General features: G+C 34.8%; 1 protein-coding gene across 2 annotated transcripts in view; it reads right to left on the minus strand.

The window, feature by feature from the left end:
• The window catches only part of Ipo8 (importin 8), a 71,362-nt gene that overhangs the window by 34,382 nt on the left and 13,891 nt on the right, over positions 1-23,089 (minus strand). For both annotated transcript variants that reach the window (XM_076854260.1, XM_076854261.1), the window contains exons 3-16: positions 22,033-22,189; positions 17,729-17,887; positions 16,154-16,310; positions 12,917-13,006; positions 11,445-11,539; positions 10,448-10,532; positions 8,208-8,342; positions 5,568-5,667; positions 4,131-4,207; positions 3,637-3,753; positions 3,105-3,194; positions 2,668-2,833; positions 1,516-1,676; positions 781-906 (exon numbers count right to left, since the gene is read on the minus strand). In XM_076854260.1, the coding sequence (XP_076710375.1) occupies positions 781-906; positions 1,516-1,676; positions 2,668-2,833; positions 3,105-3,194; positions 3,637-3,753; positions 4,131-4,207; positions 5,568-5,667; positions 8,208-8,342; positions 10,448-10,532; positions 11,445-11,539; positions 12,917-13,006; positions 16,154-16,310; positions 17,729-17,887; positions 22,033-22,189 (1,715 nt within the window). The remainder of the gene's footprint in view (positions 1-780; positions 907-1,515; positions 1,677-2,667; positions 2,834-3,104; positions 3,195-3,636; positions 3,754-4,130; positions 4,208-5,567; positions 5,668-8,207; positions 8,343-10,447; positions 10,533-11,444; positions 11,540-12,916; positions 13,007-16,153; positions 16,311-17,728; positions 17,888-22,032; positions 22,190-23,089) is intronic.

Here is a 23,089-nt window from a genome sequence, read left to right on the forward strand (position 1 = left end):
CCCTGACAAACCAATCAACTTGTGCTCACAGAAATAATGAGTAAAAATCTAATTTGAGGTGAGTCCACATTATAATTCAGAAGGAGAACTGCAGGTTTTAAGTGGTGGGGAAAAAACAATACATTATCAGAATGATCTGACTACAAACCTAAATGCACAACTTATTAGCTCTGTAACCATGAACAAGTCTCCTGAACCTACCTGAACTTGTTGTCCTGTTTCAGCAAAAAGAGATTACCAACACCTGCTCTCTCTCTTTCTCTCTCTCTCACATGGCATCAATAAGACTACAAGAGCTAATGATATGAAGACACGGGATACATGTCTTTGTAAATTCTTATCCCAATACTATTCTAGAAATTGATTTATGAAAAATGTCTAAGTTCTTGTCACTCTTCTATTCTTACAATACTAGTAACATCAGAATTCTATTCCTTTACTTAACATTTGCCACTGTGATTGAATAGCTATCTGTTTTTCTCTACCACAATGACCGAACTGTGGGTTCCCAGAAAACAGGGCTCATGTCTTATACAAAACCTAGCCTGGCACATAGCAGATATGATGAACTAAACTCTTTAATACAGAGAGATATACTATATACTTTAAGTGCACAGGTAATAGTTCCTCTCAATGTTTCTTTAAAATTTGAGGGCAATTTTTAAAGCCTAGCAACATAACTAAATAGCAACTTCAAGGTCAAGACTTTAAAACTCATGCCCACCAGTCATAAAAATTTCAGTCACTATTATGTCATAATAAAACACAAAGAAATCCCACCTCTTTATGATCTTCTACAACTGTTAAGATAGTATCAATAGTATGTAAAATTCCCATAGCCATTACTGTTTTGTCTTCAACTTCTTCATATTCATCACTTTGAAGAACTTTGCCAAATATCTCAGCCTAGGAAAAACATATTAAAATATTCAACAGTTGGTACTGTTACAACTCCCCTCATTATAAAAATTAGCAAAAGGGTAATGTCACACATTAAAATATCAGCATCACTCAAACGTTAATTTCTGCACTTTGTGAATAAATCACCTTTTTTCTTACAAAAATATAATCTGTCATATTTTAAATATAGCCATTTCCCCCATATAGTTATCAATGTGGAATATTCATTAGCCATTACAACCGTTAACTAATTTTATTGGTTGTCATTAAGCAAAATGACTTTAAAAAAACAGAGAAATTTATCCAAGTGGTAAAACAAAAACAAAAATGCCCCAATGTAAAGGAATTGAGATACCAGAATCAAAGTTAAGAAAGTAAAAATTTAGAATGTTCACATCAAGGCACATTACGAAATCTCAGGATACTACAGATGAAGAGAGATTATCCTACATGTTATTAGCTTCAAGTCTGCTTGAAGGAATATCAGAATTATCAGAGCAAATATTTTTATATTAGTATTTCAGTTACAAATAAAACTGAACTTGAAATTATGGGGTTTAATTTAGATTACTCAAGGATTCCAAGCCAAACTAACAAAAAACTGTCACGTCTTACCAAGTGTTGGGTCATATCAATAGCAATCGAGGCTACCTCTTGACTGTATTCACATATCATCTTCTGGATTACATTAGTAACATCATCATTTTCTGTCTCTCTAACAATGTGCAACAGCTCCTGCATAATAGGCCTCACATGTGGCTTCATATATTCCTTAGCTAATGCAACAAAACAAAATTAGTAAAAGTTAGCCATTCACAGATAGTAAAAGGAATTAACTTGGTAATAGGTCAAGTGACACAAGGTAATACCTAGATAAGGTTCTAGATGCACTCATGCTCTATGGTGAATAAGTTACAGAGTTGAATCAAATAATGTTCACCACTATACCAACTTCAAGAATATAAAAGGGATAAGCAGTTCTACATAAGAAAGGACTGTCCTATTCCAAATGCTAATAGTTCCCACTGAAAAATTCTAACTACACATATTGTCATCAGCATAACTTGGAGAACATAAATATTACACCAGTCTTGATGTCAAGTATAAAAACTCATGTACATAAAGACTATCCCAACACTGATGGGGCCCATTCCCTACCCTAATCCATTTCTACCCCCAGATCTCTGGAAAATCCTCATACAAAATCCAGTCCTCCTATTAAAACACGTTAAATAAAGGTAAACAAGGTTCATGTTTTTCATAAAGCTGAATTTGTAAAGGTTTATTTGAACTTTGAACAGAACATTCTTCTAAACAAACTAATGAAATATTTGTTTTATCACTCCCTAGAAATATTACTTGCTAGAACTGGTAGAACCAAAGAATTCTAAAGTTGAAAAAAATCCTGAAGCCATCTAATCTAACCCCCTCAAGTTTAAATATGTGGAATCTAAGCCTTGACAGATCATATGTCTCACCCAGCTTTCCACGACAAGTTAGTAGCAAAATCAAAACTGAACCCAAGCCTCTCTTCCCAGTCTACCTTAGTGCCCAGCAATTATTAACTTGTTCCTCATGTAAAACTTTTCCAGAAACCACAATCAATAGGAACTCCTAAAAAAGGGACAAGAATAATCCCCTACAAAATTCTGAGGGAGCAAAAGCCCAGTAATCCAAACTCTGAACCCCTGGAACCTAAAGAACCCCCTTTATTAGGGAAGGAAGTGAATGAAAAATTACCCTTCTAAAAGGCATTTTTGGTTTTACCTTGTATCTGATTAGAAATTAATGACTGAAGAGCAAGGGCAGCTTCAACTTTGACTGGCATCTCCTTATCTTCAATCAGGCTCTTCTTTGCTAATTCAACTGCATTTCTGAGGTTGAGTTCATTGTGAAACTTCAAAGAACTAAATGCATGAAGCACCCAACATGACTATAGTATGAGCAGAAAGTAAACAGAAAGCTATTAGGATTATGGCACTGAGCAATAATGTCACATACACAAGAACTTTTTTTTTTTTTTTTTTTGGTGGTGGTGCTAGGGATTGAATCCAAGGTCTCACACATGCTAGGCAGGCACTATAACTATAAGCTACACCTGCATCCCTCACACAAGAACTTCTTATTAAAATATCACATTTATTTCAATAATTTTCTTACAGACGAGGATTTTAAGGTATAAAATAGATACACAGAAAACTTACTCTAGCTCGAAGATATCCCAGGTTAGACAATAATAAAGGAAATACATGATTCTGTAGGAATAGCTCGATTTGGTCCTTGAATAAACTCTTCTGTTAGGAAATAGAAATTAAATTTCAATTTATCAGTGGCTTTTCTCATATGTAAGAATCACTTCCTGATAAAGCATGTTTATTATGACTTGCATGTATACACTTCTATTCACAATTTTGTAAAATTGTCTGACCTACATACTGCATATTTTAAAACACAATAATAGTACTTTAGGTCAATTAGATATTGATGGATTTTTGTAGAAATAATAACACTAAAATCACTTCGTATCCTTTTTTATAGAGCAGTTTCATAAGGAAAAACTGACGAAAGTCAAATTTTCTCTTAATAAAGAAATAGGTTACAAAAAGAAGGATCTGTATCGTTGACTCAATCACCCAGAGGAAGTCATAATTTTTAAATTATCCATAACTTTCATACTATCTTATTAGTCTGTGCTTTGCAATTTTATTAAGTAAATTAAATTTTGATAATCTTAACCTTCAATAAAATCTCAGCTAGGGAACCAATCACATGCAGGGCTCCATCTTTCTTCCTAGGGTCAAAGTTCGGGTCTGTTAGGATTTGATAACAGAATGCCATCATTTTTGGCAACACCTAAAGAAACAGAAGAATCCATTTTAGTCTACAAGAACTTTCATTATCTTAATAAAGTATTAAATATGATATAAATTTTCAAAAATAAAAGCCATTTTATTGTGTTTTACCAAATAACCTTAAGCTCAATAAGAAAGGTACAATTTATTAAAAAAAAAAAAAACCTAAGCAAAGTACTTCACTCTTTTCCCCTACTAGAACAAAGAATATTCTTAAACTGACAAGTTACAACTAATGATAATATTATTTTTGAATACTAGGGGTATATTAGAATATACTTTTTCCTTACTAGAGCAAAAATATTCTTAAACTAGGTTATAACTAATGCAAGATAATTTTAAAATACAATGGGTACATTAAAAAGAATAATTATATACCTCTTTCCTTTTCTTTGCAGCAGTATATAAGAGAGTCTGGGCTGCTGTGGTAGGAGAAGCATAATCTTCGAAAATATCTAAGATTTCAAAAGGTCAAACCATATTAGTAAAAATGTAGTGACTTATGATACAGATTTTAAATCTGACGAACCAATAATTCAGACCAGAAAATAAAATAATCCACATAATGCCATTCACAGCATAAAGAAGCTAAGAAGAACAGGTGCAGTAGTACACGCCTATAATCCCAGCAACTGTAGAGACTGAGGCAGGAGGAACACGAGTTTGACATCAGCCTCAGCAACTTAGTGAGATCCCATCTCAACAAAAAGGGCTTAGGAGTATAGCTCAGTGGTAAAACACCCTAGGGTTCAATCCCTGGTACCAAGTCGGGGGGAAAAAAAGAAGAGAAAATTAGCTAATCATTTTGTCAAAGCAAACTAGGAAAACAAATACATAAGGAAGGGGAAGTAATAAATTCTACACATGAGTTTCAAAAAAACAAAGAAACAAAGCAGGTGGTAAATGTTTCATTTGCTCTTCCTGAACTTTGTCTCCAAGAGAAAAAGTGCCTCCTCACTTACAAAGCCCTGTAAAAACACCAGAGTCTGATAATCTAATGCTCATACCAGTAAGTTTAACTCAGATAGCTAGAGACACCTGGCTGAACAGATGACAGTACAGCTTTGTCATGGCACATTTGGCATCTTTGTGTTAGTTCTAGTAGTTGATTTCAACATTTACTGAAGACATATTAAGGCCACACACTAGTAGAGGAATACAGAAGAAGAAAGGATAAAAAGTATAAAATAAAACAAATAAGACAAAGCTCCTGACTTCAGATAGCTTCTAACTTGTGGGAGAGACAGAAACACACAAATTAATATTTTACTATGTTAAGTGCTTAAAGGAGGATAAAGGGAAACAACTTAGGCAACCTACACAGTTCAACAGCTTCCAGGAAGATCAAATTGAAAAGAACCCCAGAGAATTGTGCACATGCAGTATGTCTAAAAGAAATCCTATTCCCTGTGGAGTACTTAGTCATAGGGAAAGGAGACAGGTGAAATACGGTGCCCCCAAAACATGCAGAAATCTAAAGGCTGTCTCAGAGTTGAGAACAACCCAATCCATAGGTGAGAACAAAGAAAAAGATGGTCCCTGCAAATCCACGGGACACAGCCTAAGTAATAGATGGCTTCATGAGTATTTCAGCACTCCTAAGAGAAATACAGAGGATTTTCATCTCCCACACCCAAAGGCCTCAAATTCTCTTGTTCAAAAGGACACCAAACTCTCATGAGCTTCAGTTAAACAAACAAAGTGAAACTTTGGGAATTTAACAAAGTGATTTAAAAAAAAAACTGCTTAAAATGTAAATATAGTTATATTATTTTACATATCCAGGAACTATTAAGGAAAAAATATCTCAAGTACCAAATTTCATCCTTATATACTCATATGGATCTTCTTGCCACAGCTCTTCATCCTCATCTTTATAGCACATCACAGAAAAAATCACATCTTCAGAGATATTCTGAGAAACAAACAAAGCAACAAATGGGTATGGGCTATTCAAATTTGGGGAATACCAATAGTGTATTCATTGACAGTCTCTATGATAGTATTCTTCCAATTATAGTAATTCTTCTTTTAAGCCTGCATTCACTATGGTGAAAGCAAGTAAGCAAAAGTCCCCAAACAGGCATAGGGGTTAGAATTACAGGTAAGATTGCTTTTGAACAACGAGTAAAAACACAGAGAAAGAAACAAATATAAACTACTCTTTGAAGCAACAACAGGGACAATGAAATTTTACTAACAAATTGACATTAAACAGACTTTGATTTCTTTAAGGAAGAAAAATGTCAAGTCAGGGATATATTTCTATTTCTTATGTTGAAATTCTTAACATTTCCACATTGGTCCTAAATGGTCCACTGATCAACAATATTATAATTTTCTTTTTTTTCTTCCACTTTCAAAAGACTAATTTTCAACCTCAAAACTGCATGTTTACGGCTGGGAATATAGCTAAGCTGGTAGAGTGCTTGCCTTGCATGCACAAGGCCCTGGGTTCAATCCCCAGTACCTTTCCCACAAAAAAAATGGCATGTTTAGTGTTAGGCCTAAACTAGCGGTCTCTCTTGCACTGCTCTAACAACTACTTATACAAAACTGAATAATTCAAGAATGGATCCTTCTCTAAAACAGACCATATCTTATGCCATAAGGCAACTGTTACCAAATACGAAGAATAAAGGTAATAACCTGCATCCTATCAGATCATAATGGAAAAAATTAGAAATCAATGATAGAATAAAAAATAGAAGCTACTGTAATACCTGGAGACTAAATAATATGCTATTGAATGATGAATGGATAATAGCAGAAATCAGAGATGAAATTAAAAAATACTTAGCGGTAAATAAGAATAGTAATACAATGTATCAAAATCTCTGGGACACCATGAAGGCAGTACTAAGAGGAAAGTTCATTGCATTGAGCTCATTCATTAAAAGAATAATAAGTCAACATATAAATTACCTAACATTACAACTCAAAGCCACAGAAAAAGAACAATTCAACACCAAAAATAGAAGACAGGAAAGTAACTAAAATCAGAGCAAAAAATAATGAAATTGAAACGAAAGAAACAATTGAAAAAACTGAAAAAACAAAAAGTTGGTTCTTTGAAAAAATAAAGAGAAAAAGAGAGAAAACTCAAATTACTAAACATATGAGGAAAAAAGAAATATCACAACAAACACAACTAAAATACAGAAGATAATTAGAAACTATTTTGAAATTTATACTCCAATAAAATAGAAAACTTAGAAGACATCGACAATCGACAAATTTCTAGAGACCTACCCAAACTGAATCAGTAGAACATACACAATTTAAATCAAGGATCAATTACAAGTAATGAATTAGAAAATGCCAGGCTGGGGCTGTAGCTCAGGCTGGGGTTGTAGCTCAGTGGTAGAGCAATTGCCAAGCATGTGTGAGGCACTGGGTTCAATTCTCAGCACCACTTATAAATAAATAAATAATGAAGGTTCATCAACCAAAAAAAAAAAAATAGTTTAAAAAAAAAAAAAAGAAATAGAAAATGCCATCAAAAGCCTACCAATCAAGAAAAGCCCAGGACAAAACAGATCCTCAGCCAAGTTCTACAAGATACTATATATTTTTTTAAAAGTACTTCTCAGTTCTCAATGGACATCTATTTTGTTTATTTATATATGGTGCTGAGGATCGAACCCAGTGCCTCACACATGCTAGGCAAGCACTCTGCCACTTAGCCACAATCCCAGCCCCAAGATACTATATTTTTAAAACTAGTAGTAACAGAATGCTAACCAAATCCTATGCTGGACACAAAGGAAAAGTGAAATAATTTATTTTCTTATTACATACCAACTTACAGAACTTAAGAACTCATAGTTGGGAAGTGGTGATTCAGCTCCTAATGTTTTTGAATTAGCCAGGATTATTTATGTGTGAGTTATTTATTAATGGCCCATAATGTTTTATTCTCGTTTGTAGTTTAAGTAATAATGCTGAATTCTACCTGAAGTAAACAATTGGTATAAAAACAGAAAATGTTAACTTCTATTGAAGAACTTAATCTAAAGAAAATAAAAAACTTTTCTGCTCAGACCTATAAAAGAAAAACGGTCCACATATCAGATTTTATTTTCTATAAAATAATACTGTCTTAGTAGAGCCCAACTGAGTTTTCAAAATACTTTCTCACAAAATGCCTCATTTGATCCTAGTAACCTTTAGATAAGAAATGTTATGAGCCTCAACAGAAGAGAAACTAAGATAAATGAGATTTTAAACAAAGTCAACTTTCAATCCAAGTCTTTCAACTCTCAAAATGAAAGGCCTCGCTCTTTTCAAATGACTAAATTTTTCAAGTCCATAACAGATGTAAGATTGTGCTTATTAGAAGTTATTAATGGAAATAGATACTAAATATAAATACAGGATTAATAACACTAATTTTACCTGGGAAACCTAAGTTTACTGGAGAACGATTCTGGAGAGCTGCTCTATGACACTTACCTGTATGTGTGGCTTCATTTGCTTCCAGGTTACAGAATGAACAACGCCTTGGTTGAGATAGTTGAATGCTTGCTGAAGAATACGAGGGGCTACATACTCTTTCTGTCTATATTGATCTAAAATTTTTAGTAGTACCTACAGGAAAATAGGAAGAGAAAATATGGTACAGAGCAATAGTAACAAAAACAGCATGGTACTGGTACCAAAACAGGAGGGTGGACCAATGGTACAGAATAGAGGACACAGAAACTAATCCACAAAGTTACAACTATCTTATATTTGATAAAGGAGCTAAAAGCATGCAATGAACAAAGGATAGCATCTTCAACAAATGGTGCTGGGAAAACTGGAAATCCATATGCAACAAAATGAAACTGAGTCCCTTTCTCTCACCATGCACAAAAGTTAACTCAAAATGGATCAAGGAGCTCAATATCAAATCAGAGACTCTGCATCTGATAGAAGAAAAAGTTGGCTCCGACCTACAGACTGTGGGGTCGGGCTCCAAATTTCTTAATAGGACACCCATAGCACAAGAGTTAATAACTAGAATCAACAAATGGGACTTACTTAAACTAAAAAGTTTTTTCTCAGCAAGAGAAACAATAAGAGAGGTAAATAGAGAGCCTACATCCTGGGAACAAATCTTTACTCTTCACACTTCAGATAGAGCCCTAATATCCAGAGTATACAAAGAACTCAAAAAGTTAAACAATAAGATAACAAATAACCCAATCAACAAATGGGCCAAGGACCTGAACAGACACTTCTCAGAGAAGGACACACAATTAATCAACAAGTACATGAAAAAATGCTCACCATCTCTAGCAGTCAGAGATATGCAAATCAAAACCACTCTAAGATACCATCTCACTCCAGTAAGATTGGCAGCCATTATGAAGTCAAACAACAACAAGTGCTGGCGAGGATGTGGGGAAAAGGGTACACTTGTACATTGCTGGTGGGACTGCAAATTGGTGCAGCCAATTTGGAAAGCAGTATGGAGATTCCTGGGAAAACTGGGAATGGAACCACCATTTGACCCAGCTATTCCCCTTCTTGGACTATTCCCTAAAGACCTTAAAAGAGCATGCTATAGGGACACTGCTACAACAATGTTCATAGCAGCACAATTCACAATAGCTAGACTGTGGAACCAACCTAGATGCCCTTCAACAGATGAATGGATAAAAAAAAATGTGGCATTTATACACAATGGAGTATTACTCTGCACTAAAAAATGATAAAATCATGGAATCTGCAGGGAAATGGATGGCACTAGAGCAGATTATGCTAAGTGAAGCTAGCCAATTCCTAAAAAATAAATGCCAAATGTCTTCTTTTATATAAGGAGAGCAACTAAGAACAGAATAGAGAGGAAGAGCATGAGAAGATCACCACTAAACAGGGATGAGAGGGGGGGAGGGAAAGAGAGAGAGAAGGGAAATTGCATGGTAAAGGAGGAAGACCCTCATTGTTACACAAAATTACATATAAGAGGAAGTGAGGGGAAAGGGGGGAAAAAAAACAAGAGAAATGAATTACAGCAGATGGGGTAGGGAAAGAAGACGGGAAGGAAGGGCATGGGAGGGGAGGGAAGGGAAGGGGAGGGGGGATAGTAGAGGTTAGGAAAGGCAGCAGAATACAACATACACTAGTATGGCAGTAGGTAAAAAAGTGGATGTGTAACCAATGTGAATCTGCATTATGTATATAGGGTAAAAATGGGAGTTCATAATCCGCTTGAATCAAATGTATGAAATATGATGTGTCAAGAATTATGTAATGTTTTGAACAACTAATAAAAAAAATATATGGGAAAACAACTTTAAAATTAAAAGAGATGGGGCACTTTAGGCATAACAAAATCCAAAATACATAAAGATTAAAAATAATAGATTTAGGAGGAAATCAATATTTTGTGAGAAAGCTCACATAGGCAGTTATAATTATTAGTTACATCCGCGTTACACTGAATCAAAGGCTGACTTGCTGTGACTCCCAGGCATTCGTCCTACTTCTAACCTGCAGAAATACTCAGACTAAGTCTAATTTCTATTCCACTGTTGACTCTTTGAAATAAATTAAGACTTCTATTTTAAGAAAAATGCAGCTCAGTGGTAGAGCACCCTAGCTTCAATCCCCACTACCATAAAAATAATGTAATGAATTAGTATGTCTATAATTCACCTTTGAGTAGATGGAAATAATTTTCTGTTTTAAAAGTGAAGGCTTATTACCTGCTGAATTCCCACTGCATAGGTTTTCAAGAAGAATTCAGAAAATTCAAAATATTCCTTTGTGACATTTCCTGGGCTTCCATACCTTAAAATTCAAAGAAAATTTTCAAATACTATGAAGTTTAAAAACAAAGCAAGCTCACTAGCTTAAATATAGTCATTGAAAGATGCATTATATTGTAACAAAACTAACACATTCCTCTTTTTCAGAAGGCACAAAATGAAATCAAAGAGCTGTGCTCAAACTCTGAGCCATACTTAAGATTTCACATGTAAGCTTTTACTTTCTAAATCAAAAGAGTTCTTACAGAGCTAATGGTAAGACTAAAAAATGCTTATCTGACGTGTAATAATTTTCTTTCCATAAAATGTTTATCTGACATGTAATAAATTTCTCTCAATAAATGTTCTTTTTTAAAAATTTTTTAATTTGTTCTAATGATTTATACATTACAGTAGAATGCATTTTGACACACTGTACACAAATGAAGTACAACTTTTCATCCGTCTGGCTGTACATGGTGCAGAGTCACTCCAGTAGTGTAATCATACATGTATGTACGGTAATAATGTCCATCTCATTACACCATCCTTCCCATCCCCACAGTCCTTTCCCTCCCCTCATTGCCCTCTGCACAATCCAAAGTTCCTTCATTCTTCCCTATCTCCCCAATAAATGCTCTTAAAATTAAATTTTACTTTCTAATGGAAGTTGATAGCCATGCACCTTCTTACATAATTCCTGGATATTTCTAATGGACTGAATAATGTTATTTTTCCATGTTTTTCACAGAATAAAAGAAAAGAGCCAGAGAAGGCTCCCTACCTCATTATGATCTCAAAGCCAATGATCGCAATTAAGCCACTTTAAACCAAGGGTGACTTTTTGCCCTCTGTGGTTTTGAAGACATATAATTATAAACTGCAGAGCAAGAAGGGAAGTATCCACTTTTATTATACTGACTGTACAAGCTAAATGTAATAAACAGAGAATTACCGTTCAAAGAGACGAGCTACAATATGCAGAGCCCACTTTTTACACTTCCACCATACTAGTTCTGGTCTATCATCTTCATCAATTTGCAGAGTCTCCTAAGAGGGCAAAAATCATCCAGATTAAATGTCTGCATAATAGAAGGATTTATGTGATTAACAAAAACAGAATAAGTCTTGTATAGATTAAATCATATTAAATGTGTAGTTAGATTGCTCTACAAGCATTCTTTATAGATTGCTAGGTAGGAATTAAATAAGCAAATTTCATAGTCAATGCCATTGTTCACATTATCTACTATCTTCAATAGGGCCAAAAAAGTAGACAACAAAATATAAACATCATGATCCCTTGATAAAACTCTTGAGATAACAAAAAGCCTCTACACTTTAATCTGAGTGATGCTCACAAAATTTTACATACTAAATTTTGAGCATCTATATGTGTACATTAAACCTTTATATACTATGTTTCAAATTAAAGAGAATAAAACTAGGGATATAGCTTAGTGGTAGAAAGTATACTTAGCATGTGTAAGACCTACGTTTATTCCTAGCACACACATACACAAAGATAAGAACAATGGAAAGAATATTGTACACTTTAAGACCAGCTTAAATGTAAAAATACAAAAAGTTAAGCCAAATATAGTAATCCCAGCAACTCAGGAAGCTAAGGCAGAAGTATCACAAGTTTGAGGCCAGCCTAGGCAACTTAGTGAGACCTTGTTTCAAAATTTAAAAAGGGCTGGGGATGTGTCTCACTGTAAAGGACCCCTGAGTTCAACCCTAAGAACAGCAAAAAATATATATATATATATATTGGGGAGTGAGGGATTAATTTGACAGATGCAGAAATACTCTCACTGCAGATCAAAAGAAGAGACATATGAAATAGGCAAACTTAGAATTCAGTGTATACTCATAATAGGCATCTTCAGCCACTGTTTATTAAAGTATAAATCAGGGTGCCCTTTCTGGAAATCATTCCGTAAGATGTGTCAAAAGCCTAAACACTTTTAGAAATTTTTCTAGAGAAAATAATTGTGCACGTGCACAAAAATTTAACTGTGTTCTCATATTTAAAACACTAAAAGCATCTGACAAAAATGAAGTATAAAACATTCATAATCAAAATATATATATATATATTAAATTTTAGGCCAAAATGAACTTCAAAATAGTATATACAAGTACTATTTTTTATTCATAAACTATTGTATATAGATGCAGAGAAAAAAGGCTAGAGGAATACAGAGTTTTAAAAATGGTTTTTACCATATTTAGTAGAATTAGCTATTTCATTATTTTTGCTTCTGAGCTTTCTAAAAGTGATTATGAATTATTTTATTAATTAATATTATTACAGTAGCAATTTTCTTTTTTCAAATAGCAGGATAGGATAATGAATTAGCCCAACACAAGTACTCCAAACCCAAGATTGCCCATTTTTTTCTCAGAACACCCCTATCTTACAGGAGGGACTGTCCTGTCAATAATAGTTCGGAAGATCTCCATCCATGTTGTCATGGTTTGGTTATTCACCAACTGAAGAGGCAATGCATACTGGAAAAACAGAACAACAACATAAAGAAGAATTCCCATTTACCATAAAAATCAGCAATTTTATCTATTCTAAAAGGTTAAAATATGTAAAATAGCTAATTTTTAAGCATTAAAATAGCAATTTCATATGATTCAACCTAAAATTAACTTGAATTAGATGTGTAAGTATATGTCTAGGCTAGGGATATAGCTCAGTTGGTAGAGTGCTTGACTAGCATGCAAAAGGCCCTGGGTTCAATACCCAGCACCAGCAAAAAGAAAAAGTAAACTTTTAAATTATGTATAATTTTGAAAAAAATTTTAATTAAGCTCTTATTTATTCAGCAACACTATATCATTTCAAATTGATATTCCAGGTAAGTGATTTTTACTGTTTATCCCTTTGCATGTCAAACTTTTAATTTCAACCACTTTAATGATAATCTTTACCTTACTGAACACTCATGAAACTATTTTTTAGTTACTCTCATCTACACTGTGACATAATAACCACAGTCCACTTTGAAGCAAGCACTTGTCTTCCTGCTACATTGTGAGCTGTAGAAGAGGAGGGACAATGCCTCTATGTTTATTCCAAAATGTGCTAAGGACATAGTAAGTAAGATAGTCATTGCCTTCACAAGCTTACAGTCTAATTGGAGTAAACACACACACACACACACACACACACACACACACACATACACACAGAAGTGGTAAAGATAAAGGTGGAGGGATGATAAGTTTTATAGGCTACATCAGTTCACACTTTATTCAAAATGCCCTGGTGATGCATTCAGACTTGAATTAGGGTGCAGACGAGGACCAGGCTGAGAGTTAAGCAAAGAATGGTGATTTCTCTGGAATGTATGAAATATCCAAATACCCATACAAATAAATGCTACTCAGACAAAATCAATCTCATTGTACAGACTTTTAAAAAATATTCCTCTGCCTCTTTCCATATTGTCAGTCACTTTTTAGTTACATTGCAATTATTATTGCAACTGTGTCCCTCAATGCTTTGAAATTTTTTGCTTTCAAAGGAATATATTATATTAGTACATTAACAGATTACCAAAATGGTTAAAAGTGTTGAGGGTATTTACCTATTTTTTAGGTTTTTAGCATGTATAGGTTGAGAGAAAAAAAATTTAGATTTTGCCCCATTGGCAAATCAACAATAACAACAGGCCTCAAAAAAAAAATGATTTGGTCAGTCTTTATCTTACTGCTTAATTCCTAGCTATGTTTCTCCCAATAAGAAAGTCAAGTCTGGTCCTAAACAAAAGGGTTATTACCAAATCTAAAATGTCTCACTGAACAAAAAATTTGCCTCAAAGTAAAGTGATCCTCCTGAGGAAGATTTCTAAACAGTGCTTCGATAAGTAGAGGCATCATGCATCTTCCTTCCCTATTCTATTAAAAAAAAAAGGTAGAGGAATATACTTTTCTAATATTCTAGTTTTTCTCTCTTCTCAGATTTCCCTCCTTTTCTCTCCTCTCTCAATCCCTCAAAAAGGCTGATCTGAAAAACAAAAGTCTGGCTCAGACTGTCTTTAGTAAAAGTTTAAAAGATGTAAGGCTGAGGGTGTAGCTAAGTGGTAGAGTGCTTGCCTGGCATACCCAAGGTCCTGGGTTCAATTGCCAGTAATACCCCCTACACAGACAGTTTTAAAGATGAGACTTCAATATAACTATAAATCTATATTGAAATGAAATGTTCTGAAACAATGCCAAGAACAAACTGTCCTGCCTTTCAAGTTCAACAAAACTATCCTAGTATCATGAGGAATTTAACTAAAAACATGTATTAGAGCTTCAATTCACTAATCATTACATTATTTAGGGTGACAACAAGGATTCTTCCCCCAACCAGACCTCATTTACCCAAGCCTTTCAAGGATTTATTGTTAAATACTTTTATATTTTATACACATTACATGTCTGTCTTATAATTTTTTTTTCATTCCCACATTAGTAGCCCTTATAGCTTTCAGATATGAAAAAAGAAAATTTTGAATCAAGAAAAATGAGCCTTGGGCTGGGGATATGGCTCAAGCTGTAGCGTGCTCGCCTGGCATGCGTGCGGCCCGGGTTCGATCCTCAGCACCACATACAAACAAAGATGTTGTGTCCGCCGAAAACTAAAAAATAAATATTAAAAAAAAAGAAAGAAAGAAAAATGAGCCATCAAATCTTGGTTAGCTTTAGGTTGGTAGAAGACAGAGAAATTATCATAAATATGATTTTCCAATAAAAGAAGGACCCTATTCTTATTTTCCTTACTCTTTTCTTATAATCATAACTATGCTTTGGACAGAAATGTCTACTAAAAGTTTCGGGACAGAGCTAGTCTAGCGGGGCGGGGCGTGGTGGTGCATGCCTGTAATCCCAGTGGCTCCAGGGGCTGAGGCAGGAGGGCTGCAAGTTCAAAGCCAGGCTCAACAAAAGCGAGGTGCTAATCACCTCAGTGAGACATTGTCTCTAAATAAAATGCAAAATAGGGCTGGGATGTGGCTCAGTGATCGAATGCTCCTGAGTTAAATCCTTAGTACCCCTCCCTCCCCAAAAAACCCCCAAAGAATTAGTCTAATCACTTTCATGAGAAATACTCATATTTGAGGAAGTGAGGGGAAAGGAGGAAAAATATAAGGGGGAGAAATGAATTACAGTAGAGGGGGTATTGAGAGAAGAGGGGAGGGGAGGGGGGAGGGGGGATAGTAGAGGATAGGAAAGGCAGCAGAATACAACAGACACCAGAATGGCAATATGTAAATCAATGGTTGTGCAACTGATGTGATTCTGCAATCTGTATATGGGGTAAAAATGGGAGCTCATATCCCACTTGAATCAAAGTGTGAAATATGATATATCAAGAACTATGTAATGTTTTGAACAACCTACAATAAAAATTAATTTAAAAAAAAAAAAAAAAAAAGTTTCGGGGAAAGTAATGTGTTGGTTCTTACTGACCTGGAGCTTCAGACACTGGAATGGAAGCACAGACACTGAATCTCACCTCTGTTAACTTCTGTGATCCTGTTTCTCATATTTCTTTTTAAAAGAAATATATAATAATTTTTAATAATAACTGACTCTGAGCATTTTCCACACGTGAGGAAGAAATACAAGACCTCATTTTTGGCTTCTGCAGTAGAAACTTACCTGAACAAGAGCATAAAAGATTTTGAGAATCTGTTTCTGTAGTAATACAGAATAATGGGAGGAATCAGGAAGGAGCTGCATGATTTGCTGCTGAATACGTGGCAGAAATATCTGCATCGCTGCTATAAGAGGTTCTCTTTCTTCTGCTTTCTTATATCTACATGAGCAAAGACAAAAAGAATGAAAAATAATGTCCCCTCTTCCCCAAAGAACTATAAACAATGAATGAAAAATATTTGTTAACAACATAAAACAAACCCCTCCCCCCAAAATTTTTTTGGCTTACACTTTCTGTTCAGATTGTTGGAATAAACTTTGGGAGTATGTCCCTGTTCTAAGCAAAATACCTAAAATCTTTCTAAAAAAAAAATTAGGCTAATTTTTAATAAAAGCATCCAAGACTGCAGCTTTCTTAAATTTTTCTAGTATCTACAGCCATTTTTATTAAATCACAATTCTATAAAATACAAGTTGAAAAGCTAGTTTATATAGGCACTCATAATGTGGGGAAATTTTTTCTTATTATCCTAAATTGAGAAGTAAAAATAACTTACAAATTTAGCTGCTCTTAGTTCACTTTAATTGCTAAAAATCTAAAATATTCTATAAAAATTGTACAAATAAGAGTCTGCACTAATTTCATGAGTCAGCCATGGGCTGTGTATGTGAGCTATGAGCATTTGAGCACTGGAGGGGACTGGACTGATGCTGCTGTTCTGAATGGGTTGTGTGACATATGTGTCCTTTTCACTTGCTCCGCCTTTGATCCCACACAGCACCTGACATGTGTGTGGTCTTCCAAGATGTCAATCTGCTGACCATAAGACATCACCAAGCAACCTCCTGAAACCCAATCCCATACCTTATTTGGGTTCAACTTTCTTGACTGTCTTCCCCTCAATAAACAGGATGGTCTCAGGAGTACTCTCTTTCTTTTGTCTGCCTCTATTGCTTCCTCTGTGGGAGCTAGGGCCAAGGAGCAATCAGAAAAACATACTTTCTGTGTCTGTGGGATTATTCAGTGCCAAACCAATTTACCTGGAGTGACCCTGACTGATTTAGTTGTGTGTTGAGGCACATTAAATATTTTAAAAGAAGGGAAATAATAAGATTTTGAATGCAAAAGCAGAAATCCTCTTTTAAATCAGAAAATACTATTAAATGTGATCCTAGTCCTCTACCTCTCAAACAACTTTTATGGGAGAAGAATATCTCCAGCAAAAAAACTTTAACATTTTCATTCTTACATCCAAAAAGGTATCTGATTTGACTTATTTCATAATATGCTCCTGAGAAGACAAATGTTAAGGTAAAACATTTAGAGTCTCCAAGTAAAACTGTTAATAAATGTTTGAGAAGCACTGCATATTATATCTGCATTAGAAATTAGCCATATACATTAAAAGACTAAAGTGGCTTTGAATAACTGCAGTAAATTAACATGCTTAACTATATTTAACCCAACATTTTCCAAATTAACCTGGTTTTACAGAACACCCACAGCAGACCTCTCTACGCAAATTAATCCCAAAGTGACACAAGACTATTCTCTTCAGCCAAGAGAAATCAACTTACTCATAAGTCTTCACCAGTTGGTAAAGACATAACAAACTGCCAAGCCAGCTTCCACTGTTCTGCGATTGTAAGTAAAAGTTTATCTTGTCCACTACCGCTGGCCAGTGACCAGGAAAATCATGCTTAATGATGACACGGAGACACATTGTTAACTGGATTCTGTAAGGTGAGAGGGAAAAAGGTAAAAAATACAAGTAGTTAGAAGTATAATGTATCAAGGACCGCTAATATTTTACATAAAAGTTCTCCAGCTCCTATTTGCCCATTATGTAGTCACAGTCACACATAACTTACCACCATGGATAACGTTATGAAAAATGCATAAATTAGCAAATTCACAGCTTTGGGAACAACACAGAGTGAACTTTTTATAAACTTAAGACGGCTATATCACTAGATAATGTAATTTTATGGGACCTATCATCATATATACGGTTGACCAAAATGCTGTAATGTGGCATGAGGCTGCATTATATGTGGAGTAGGAAGGAAAACAATAGTCCTTAAAAAAAAAAAAAATTCCTGGGGCTGGGGTTGTGGCTCAGTGGTAGAGTGCTCACCTAGCATGCACAAGGCACTGGGTTAGATCCTCAGCACCATATAAATGTAAAATAAAGATACTGTGTCTACCTAAAACAAAAAATAATAATAATAAATAAAAGATACTCTATGTGCTGGCAGAGAATCAATAAAATAGGGTTGTTTTTTAAAAAAAAAAAAATTCCTCAGTAGCTCAATTTACCAAAAATAAACAGAACGAAAATGAATGAAGCCTTTCAAAGTGTCTTATTTTAAAGACAGCTTTTTAAAATATGAACTTAAAAATAAATTTGTAAGGCCAAGCACAGTAGTACATGCCTGTAATCCCAGCAACTCAGGAGGCTAAGATAGGGGAATTACAAGTTCGAGAACAGCCTCAGCAATTTAGTGAGACCCTGCCTCAAAATAAAAAATAAAAAAGGGCTGGGTATGTAGCTCAGTAGTAAAGTATCCCTGGGTTAAATCCCAATACCAGAAAAAAAAAAAAAAAGAACTCATAAAAATTTCAAAACAATGAATCTACCTCAGCTTTGTAAGATTTCTCAGCATGCTGTATTTTATATTTTGGTTACCAAATCCTAAAAGAAATGAGGAGAGAAAATAGTTCATCATTTCAACTAGACAGACTTAGTTTGCAGACGGTAAAAGTAAGTTAAATGGAGGTTTACAAAACTATGGGAAGCATCTCAATGAACCAAAACACTGAACACTCATCCCTCATCAGTTAACAACCAGCAGTGAGTGCTGCACTCGTCAAAGCAGCTGAGATACTAATTTTTGTACTCTGAGTATAAGAAAAAAACATGCATTAGCCAGGCAATTTCTGAAGAGGAAAGCTAAGAGCCGTCTCCAAATAAATAAATTTAGAAAGCAACAGAAAAGATACAAAACAGAAAAAAAGACTATCCCTTTGATGAAACCACAAAGTTAAGTGATAAAAGATGTTGTCTCAACATTTAGTTCAGTGATCACTTCCTCAATAGGCTCTCAATCATAATAGAGATTTAAAATAAGGAAAAAAATGTGGCTTCTAGAAACTATCAACATTATCACTGAATTTGTTCTTACATACAATTTGCAAATGGTTAAAAAATTGGTCTGGCAAATTAGGATTCTATGATACAAAAGAAAAAATGTTCAGTTCAATATCTGCTAACTTGGATTCCTAGAAACCAGTAAATTTAAAAAACAAAAAAAGGCTTTTTCTTTTGCTACCAAATCTATTTGAAATTTTCTTTGCAATACTTTTAAATAAAACTGGAGAACTGGAAGAAAATATGTCTTCAGGGTGATTACAATTAAGCCTTAAAGACAGAAAAAGCAAAGCCACAAAGAACTTTCATAACAGGAGGTCTTCTCATGTCACCAGCAACAGTCCTTACAAATAGGTCATATTTGTATGTAATAAAACTGACACTTTTAATTTCTTAAAAATCTCATCTTCAAGGAGCCAGGCACAACGGGGCATGCCTGTAATCCCAGCAGCTGGGGAGGCTGAGGCAGGAGCATTGTTGAGTTCAAAGCCAGCCAAGGCACTAAGCAACTCAATGGGACCCTGTCTCATAAAATACAAAATAGGGCTGGGGATGGGGCTCAATGGTTGAGTACCCCCTGAGTTCAATCCCTGGTACGGCCCCACCTCCAAAAAATTTCATCTTCAGAGCTGGGGTTGTAGCTCAGAGAGAGAGCTTGCCTAGCAGGCAAGGGCCCTGGATTCAACCAGCAACACCACAAAACAAGAAAAAAAAATCATCTTTGGTTGACCTCTCAGTTCTTTCTCATTCCAAGCCAAAGAATGACTATAAAAGGCCATCCTTCATGTTACTATGTAAAACCATTAGAAGATTCAGGTAGATCAGAAAATGTAAGCATTTTGACAAAAAAAAGGATACGTGATGATACTGCAGGGTTATCAGGGCCATGACTGGCAACCAGTGAGAATCATGATGATTTTCATCAATTAGCACATCTATTTTCTCCTCTTAACAAAATAACTGCAGAAATGGTTCAATCTTTGTTCTTCCTGTTACTGTTACTCTCTTATTTACCTCCTTTCCCATTGCCTATATCATAATTTCTGTTAGACGCTCAGGGCTAAAGTTAAAATTAAACAATTTCATTCCCTTACCACTGTTTAATCTGTTTGCTTCTTTTTTTCTTTTTTTTTTTTTTTTTTTTTTTCTCTCTTTTGTACTGGAGACTGAACCCAGAAACCTTTTACCACTGAGCTACACCTGCACCCCTTATTTTTCACTTTGAGATAGAATCTCTAAGTGACCAAGGTTGGCCTCAAACTTACAATCCTCTTGCCTCAGGCTCCCCAACAGCTTGGATTACAGGCATGCACCACTACATCTGGCTTGCCCAACATTTTTTTTTTTAATATTTATTTACATGTAGATGAACACATAGTATCTTTATGTATTTTTATGTGGCACTGAGAATTGAACCCAGTGCCTCACACATGCGAGGCAAGCACTTTACCACTGAGCTACAATCTCAACCCCTTGCCCACCATTTTTAAAAGAAAATAACCAGCTCATATGTTGGAGTAAATCTGTTTCTACTACTTTAATCCATTTTTGTTCCATTATTCCAAATGTGAAACTATAAAAACTAATAAATTCAGCAACAAATACAACACTATGGTAAATGATATTTGAATATTTACTATATTTGCAGAATTGGAAACTTGGGACTTTATGGGTTAAGACTGCAAATCTTGGGGCTGGGAGTGTAACTCAGTGATAGAGTTAGCATGCACAAGGCTCTGGGTTCAATCTCTAGCACTGTAAGAAAAAAGAAAAAAATCTCAACCTAAGACTGCAAAATCTGTATGACTCATTGGCTTTGTTGCTTAACAGAACAGTCACTACATATACACACTTTAAATGCATCAAAATTAAATGAAATTTAAAATGCAGTTCCTCAGTTACACTAGCCACATTTTCAAGTGCTCAAAAGGCAAGTCACATGGCTAAATACTGGAAAGTTTGGACAAAGAACACTTCTATCACTACAGAAAGTTCTATTGGGCAGTGCTCTCTACAGCATCTAAACTAATCTATGAATCTAAAAAACTGGCATTAACTTTTGTAGTTTATATTGACTATTCTTTCTTTGCTGCAGGAAAAGACATTTAGTTGATTTAAAACATGAATAAAAACATAGGTAAAGAATTAAAATAACAGTAGATTAAAATTCCCAGAATTGGCTGGGCACAGTGTAACCCCAGCGGCTTGGTAGGCTGAGGCAGGAAGATCACAAATTCAAAGACAGCCTCAGCAACTTAGCAAGGCACTAAGCAACTTAGTGAGATCTTGTCTCTAAATAAAATATTTTAAAAAGCTGGGGATGTAGTTCAGCACTCCTGGCTTCAATCCCAAGTACCAAAAAGAAAAGGAAAAAAAGAAAATTCCCAGAATCAATCCCTCATATTAAAGAAAAGGAAAGCAAATATAAAAGAAAGAAGAGATTATTACTAACAACATATGTTATTTACTTCACAAGAATTTACACAATCATTTTAGTTAAGTTTGATTTTTACCTTACTTTTTTTTGAGGCAACTTACGACAACTAAATCTTTTCCAAAATATTTTGAGGCAAAGAATTATAAATGCAAAGACATAAGTTAGATAATGCTCCTTGAGAGTCCACCTTTCTTATTTACCTTTTTTAAGAAAAAAAACAAACTCACCGCTCTCATCCCCAGATCCAAATATTTCATGTTCTCTAGTAATTACACAGATAAAACACAACATACCTCACTAAATCTGGTGATCGAATTATCCCTTCCACAATGTTATCACGTATTTGCTGGCGGTCATTTTCATGAATATTGAAGGGAAATATTGCTTCTCCTGGTGGAGGTTCTCGATCTGGCCAATACTGGGTCACCATATTCTTTAGGTAGATGGCAGCTGTGTTTGGGAAAATAATGTTAATGTGTTAGTATCAAAAGAAATGCTTTAATTCAGCTGAATAGGGCATGAAAGGCTAAGCCCTTCAGTGCCGAACGTGACACTCAGCAGAAAAGGCAAATCTTGCAGGAATAAAGCCAAGTTAGGAAGGGGAAATGGGTAAGAATTTAAAGGTTTCACTTTAGGTAGCCAAAGCAGAAAATATTTTGCCAAATCAAACTCCAGAGCTTAAAAGCCAGAAAAAAAAATGATCTAGGAATCGTGTGTGTGTGTGTGTGTGTGTGTGTGTGTGTGTATCTCCTTAGACAAAACACAAAGTGGTCCAAATGAGGCCATACAAAACACACACTAAGATCACAAAATCACACTTTTCATAATGCCTAATACTGAACTGACAACAGGTAAAGCTCTGCTTTCCTTTACACAGGCTGGTATTTCCGTTTATTTTCTTTCACTGGCTACTATCTAGTACTACCATCTTAGAATATTTATGCTTTTTAAAGCACTGGTAATTTTTATTTAACCCTTTTGAGATATTTATTACTTATAACTAATAGGGTAATTGGGCATCATTTCTATCTTTCAAATATTTTTGGAAAATCTCAGGAAATTTTTCTATTTATTTCTATCAATTATTTTGTTCCCACTCTTTTTTTTTTTTTTTTAATAAGAGATGTCTTTATTTGTTCTTTTTAGTTATCCATGACACCGTAGAATGCATTTGACTTATCATAGATACTGGAGTATAACTTCCTATTGTTGTGGTTTACATGATGTAGACTACACTGGTCATGTATTCATATATGAATACATATATTCTTTCCCATTCCCATCCCCCTTCCTTTGTCGCCATTCCAATCCAGTGAACCTCCACTCCCTTCAACCCCATTGTGAGTCAGC

Source organism: Callospermophilus lateralis, chromosome 4 (genome assembly GCF_048772815.1).
Source record: "Callospermophilus lateralis isolate mCalLat2 chromosome 4, mCalLat2.hap1, whole genome shotgun sequence".
In the NCBI taxonomy this organism is placed as follows: Eukaryota; Metazoa; Chordata; class Mammalia; order Rodentia; family Sciuridae; genus Callospermophilus; species Callospermophilus lateralis.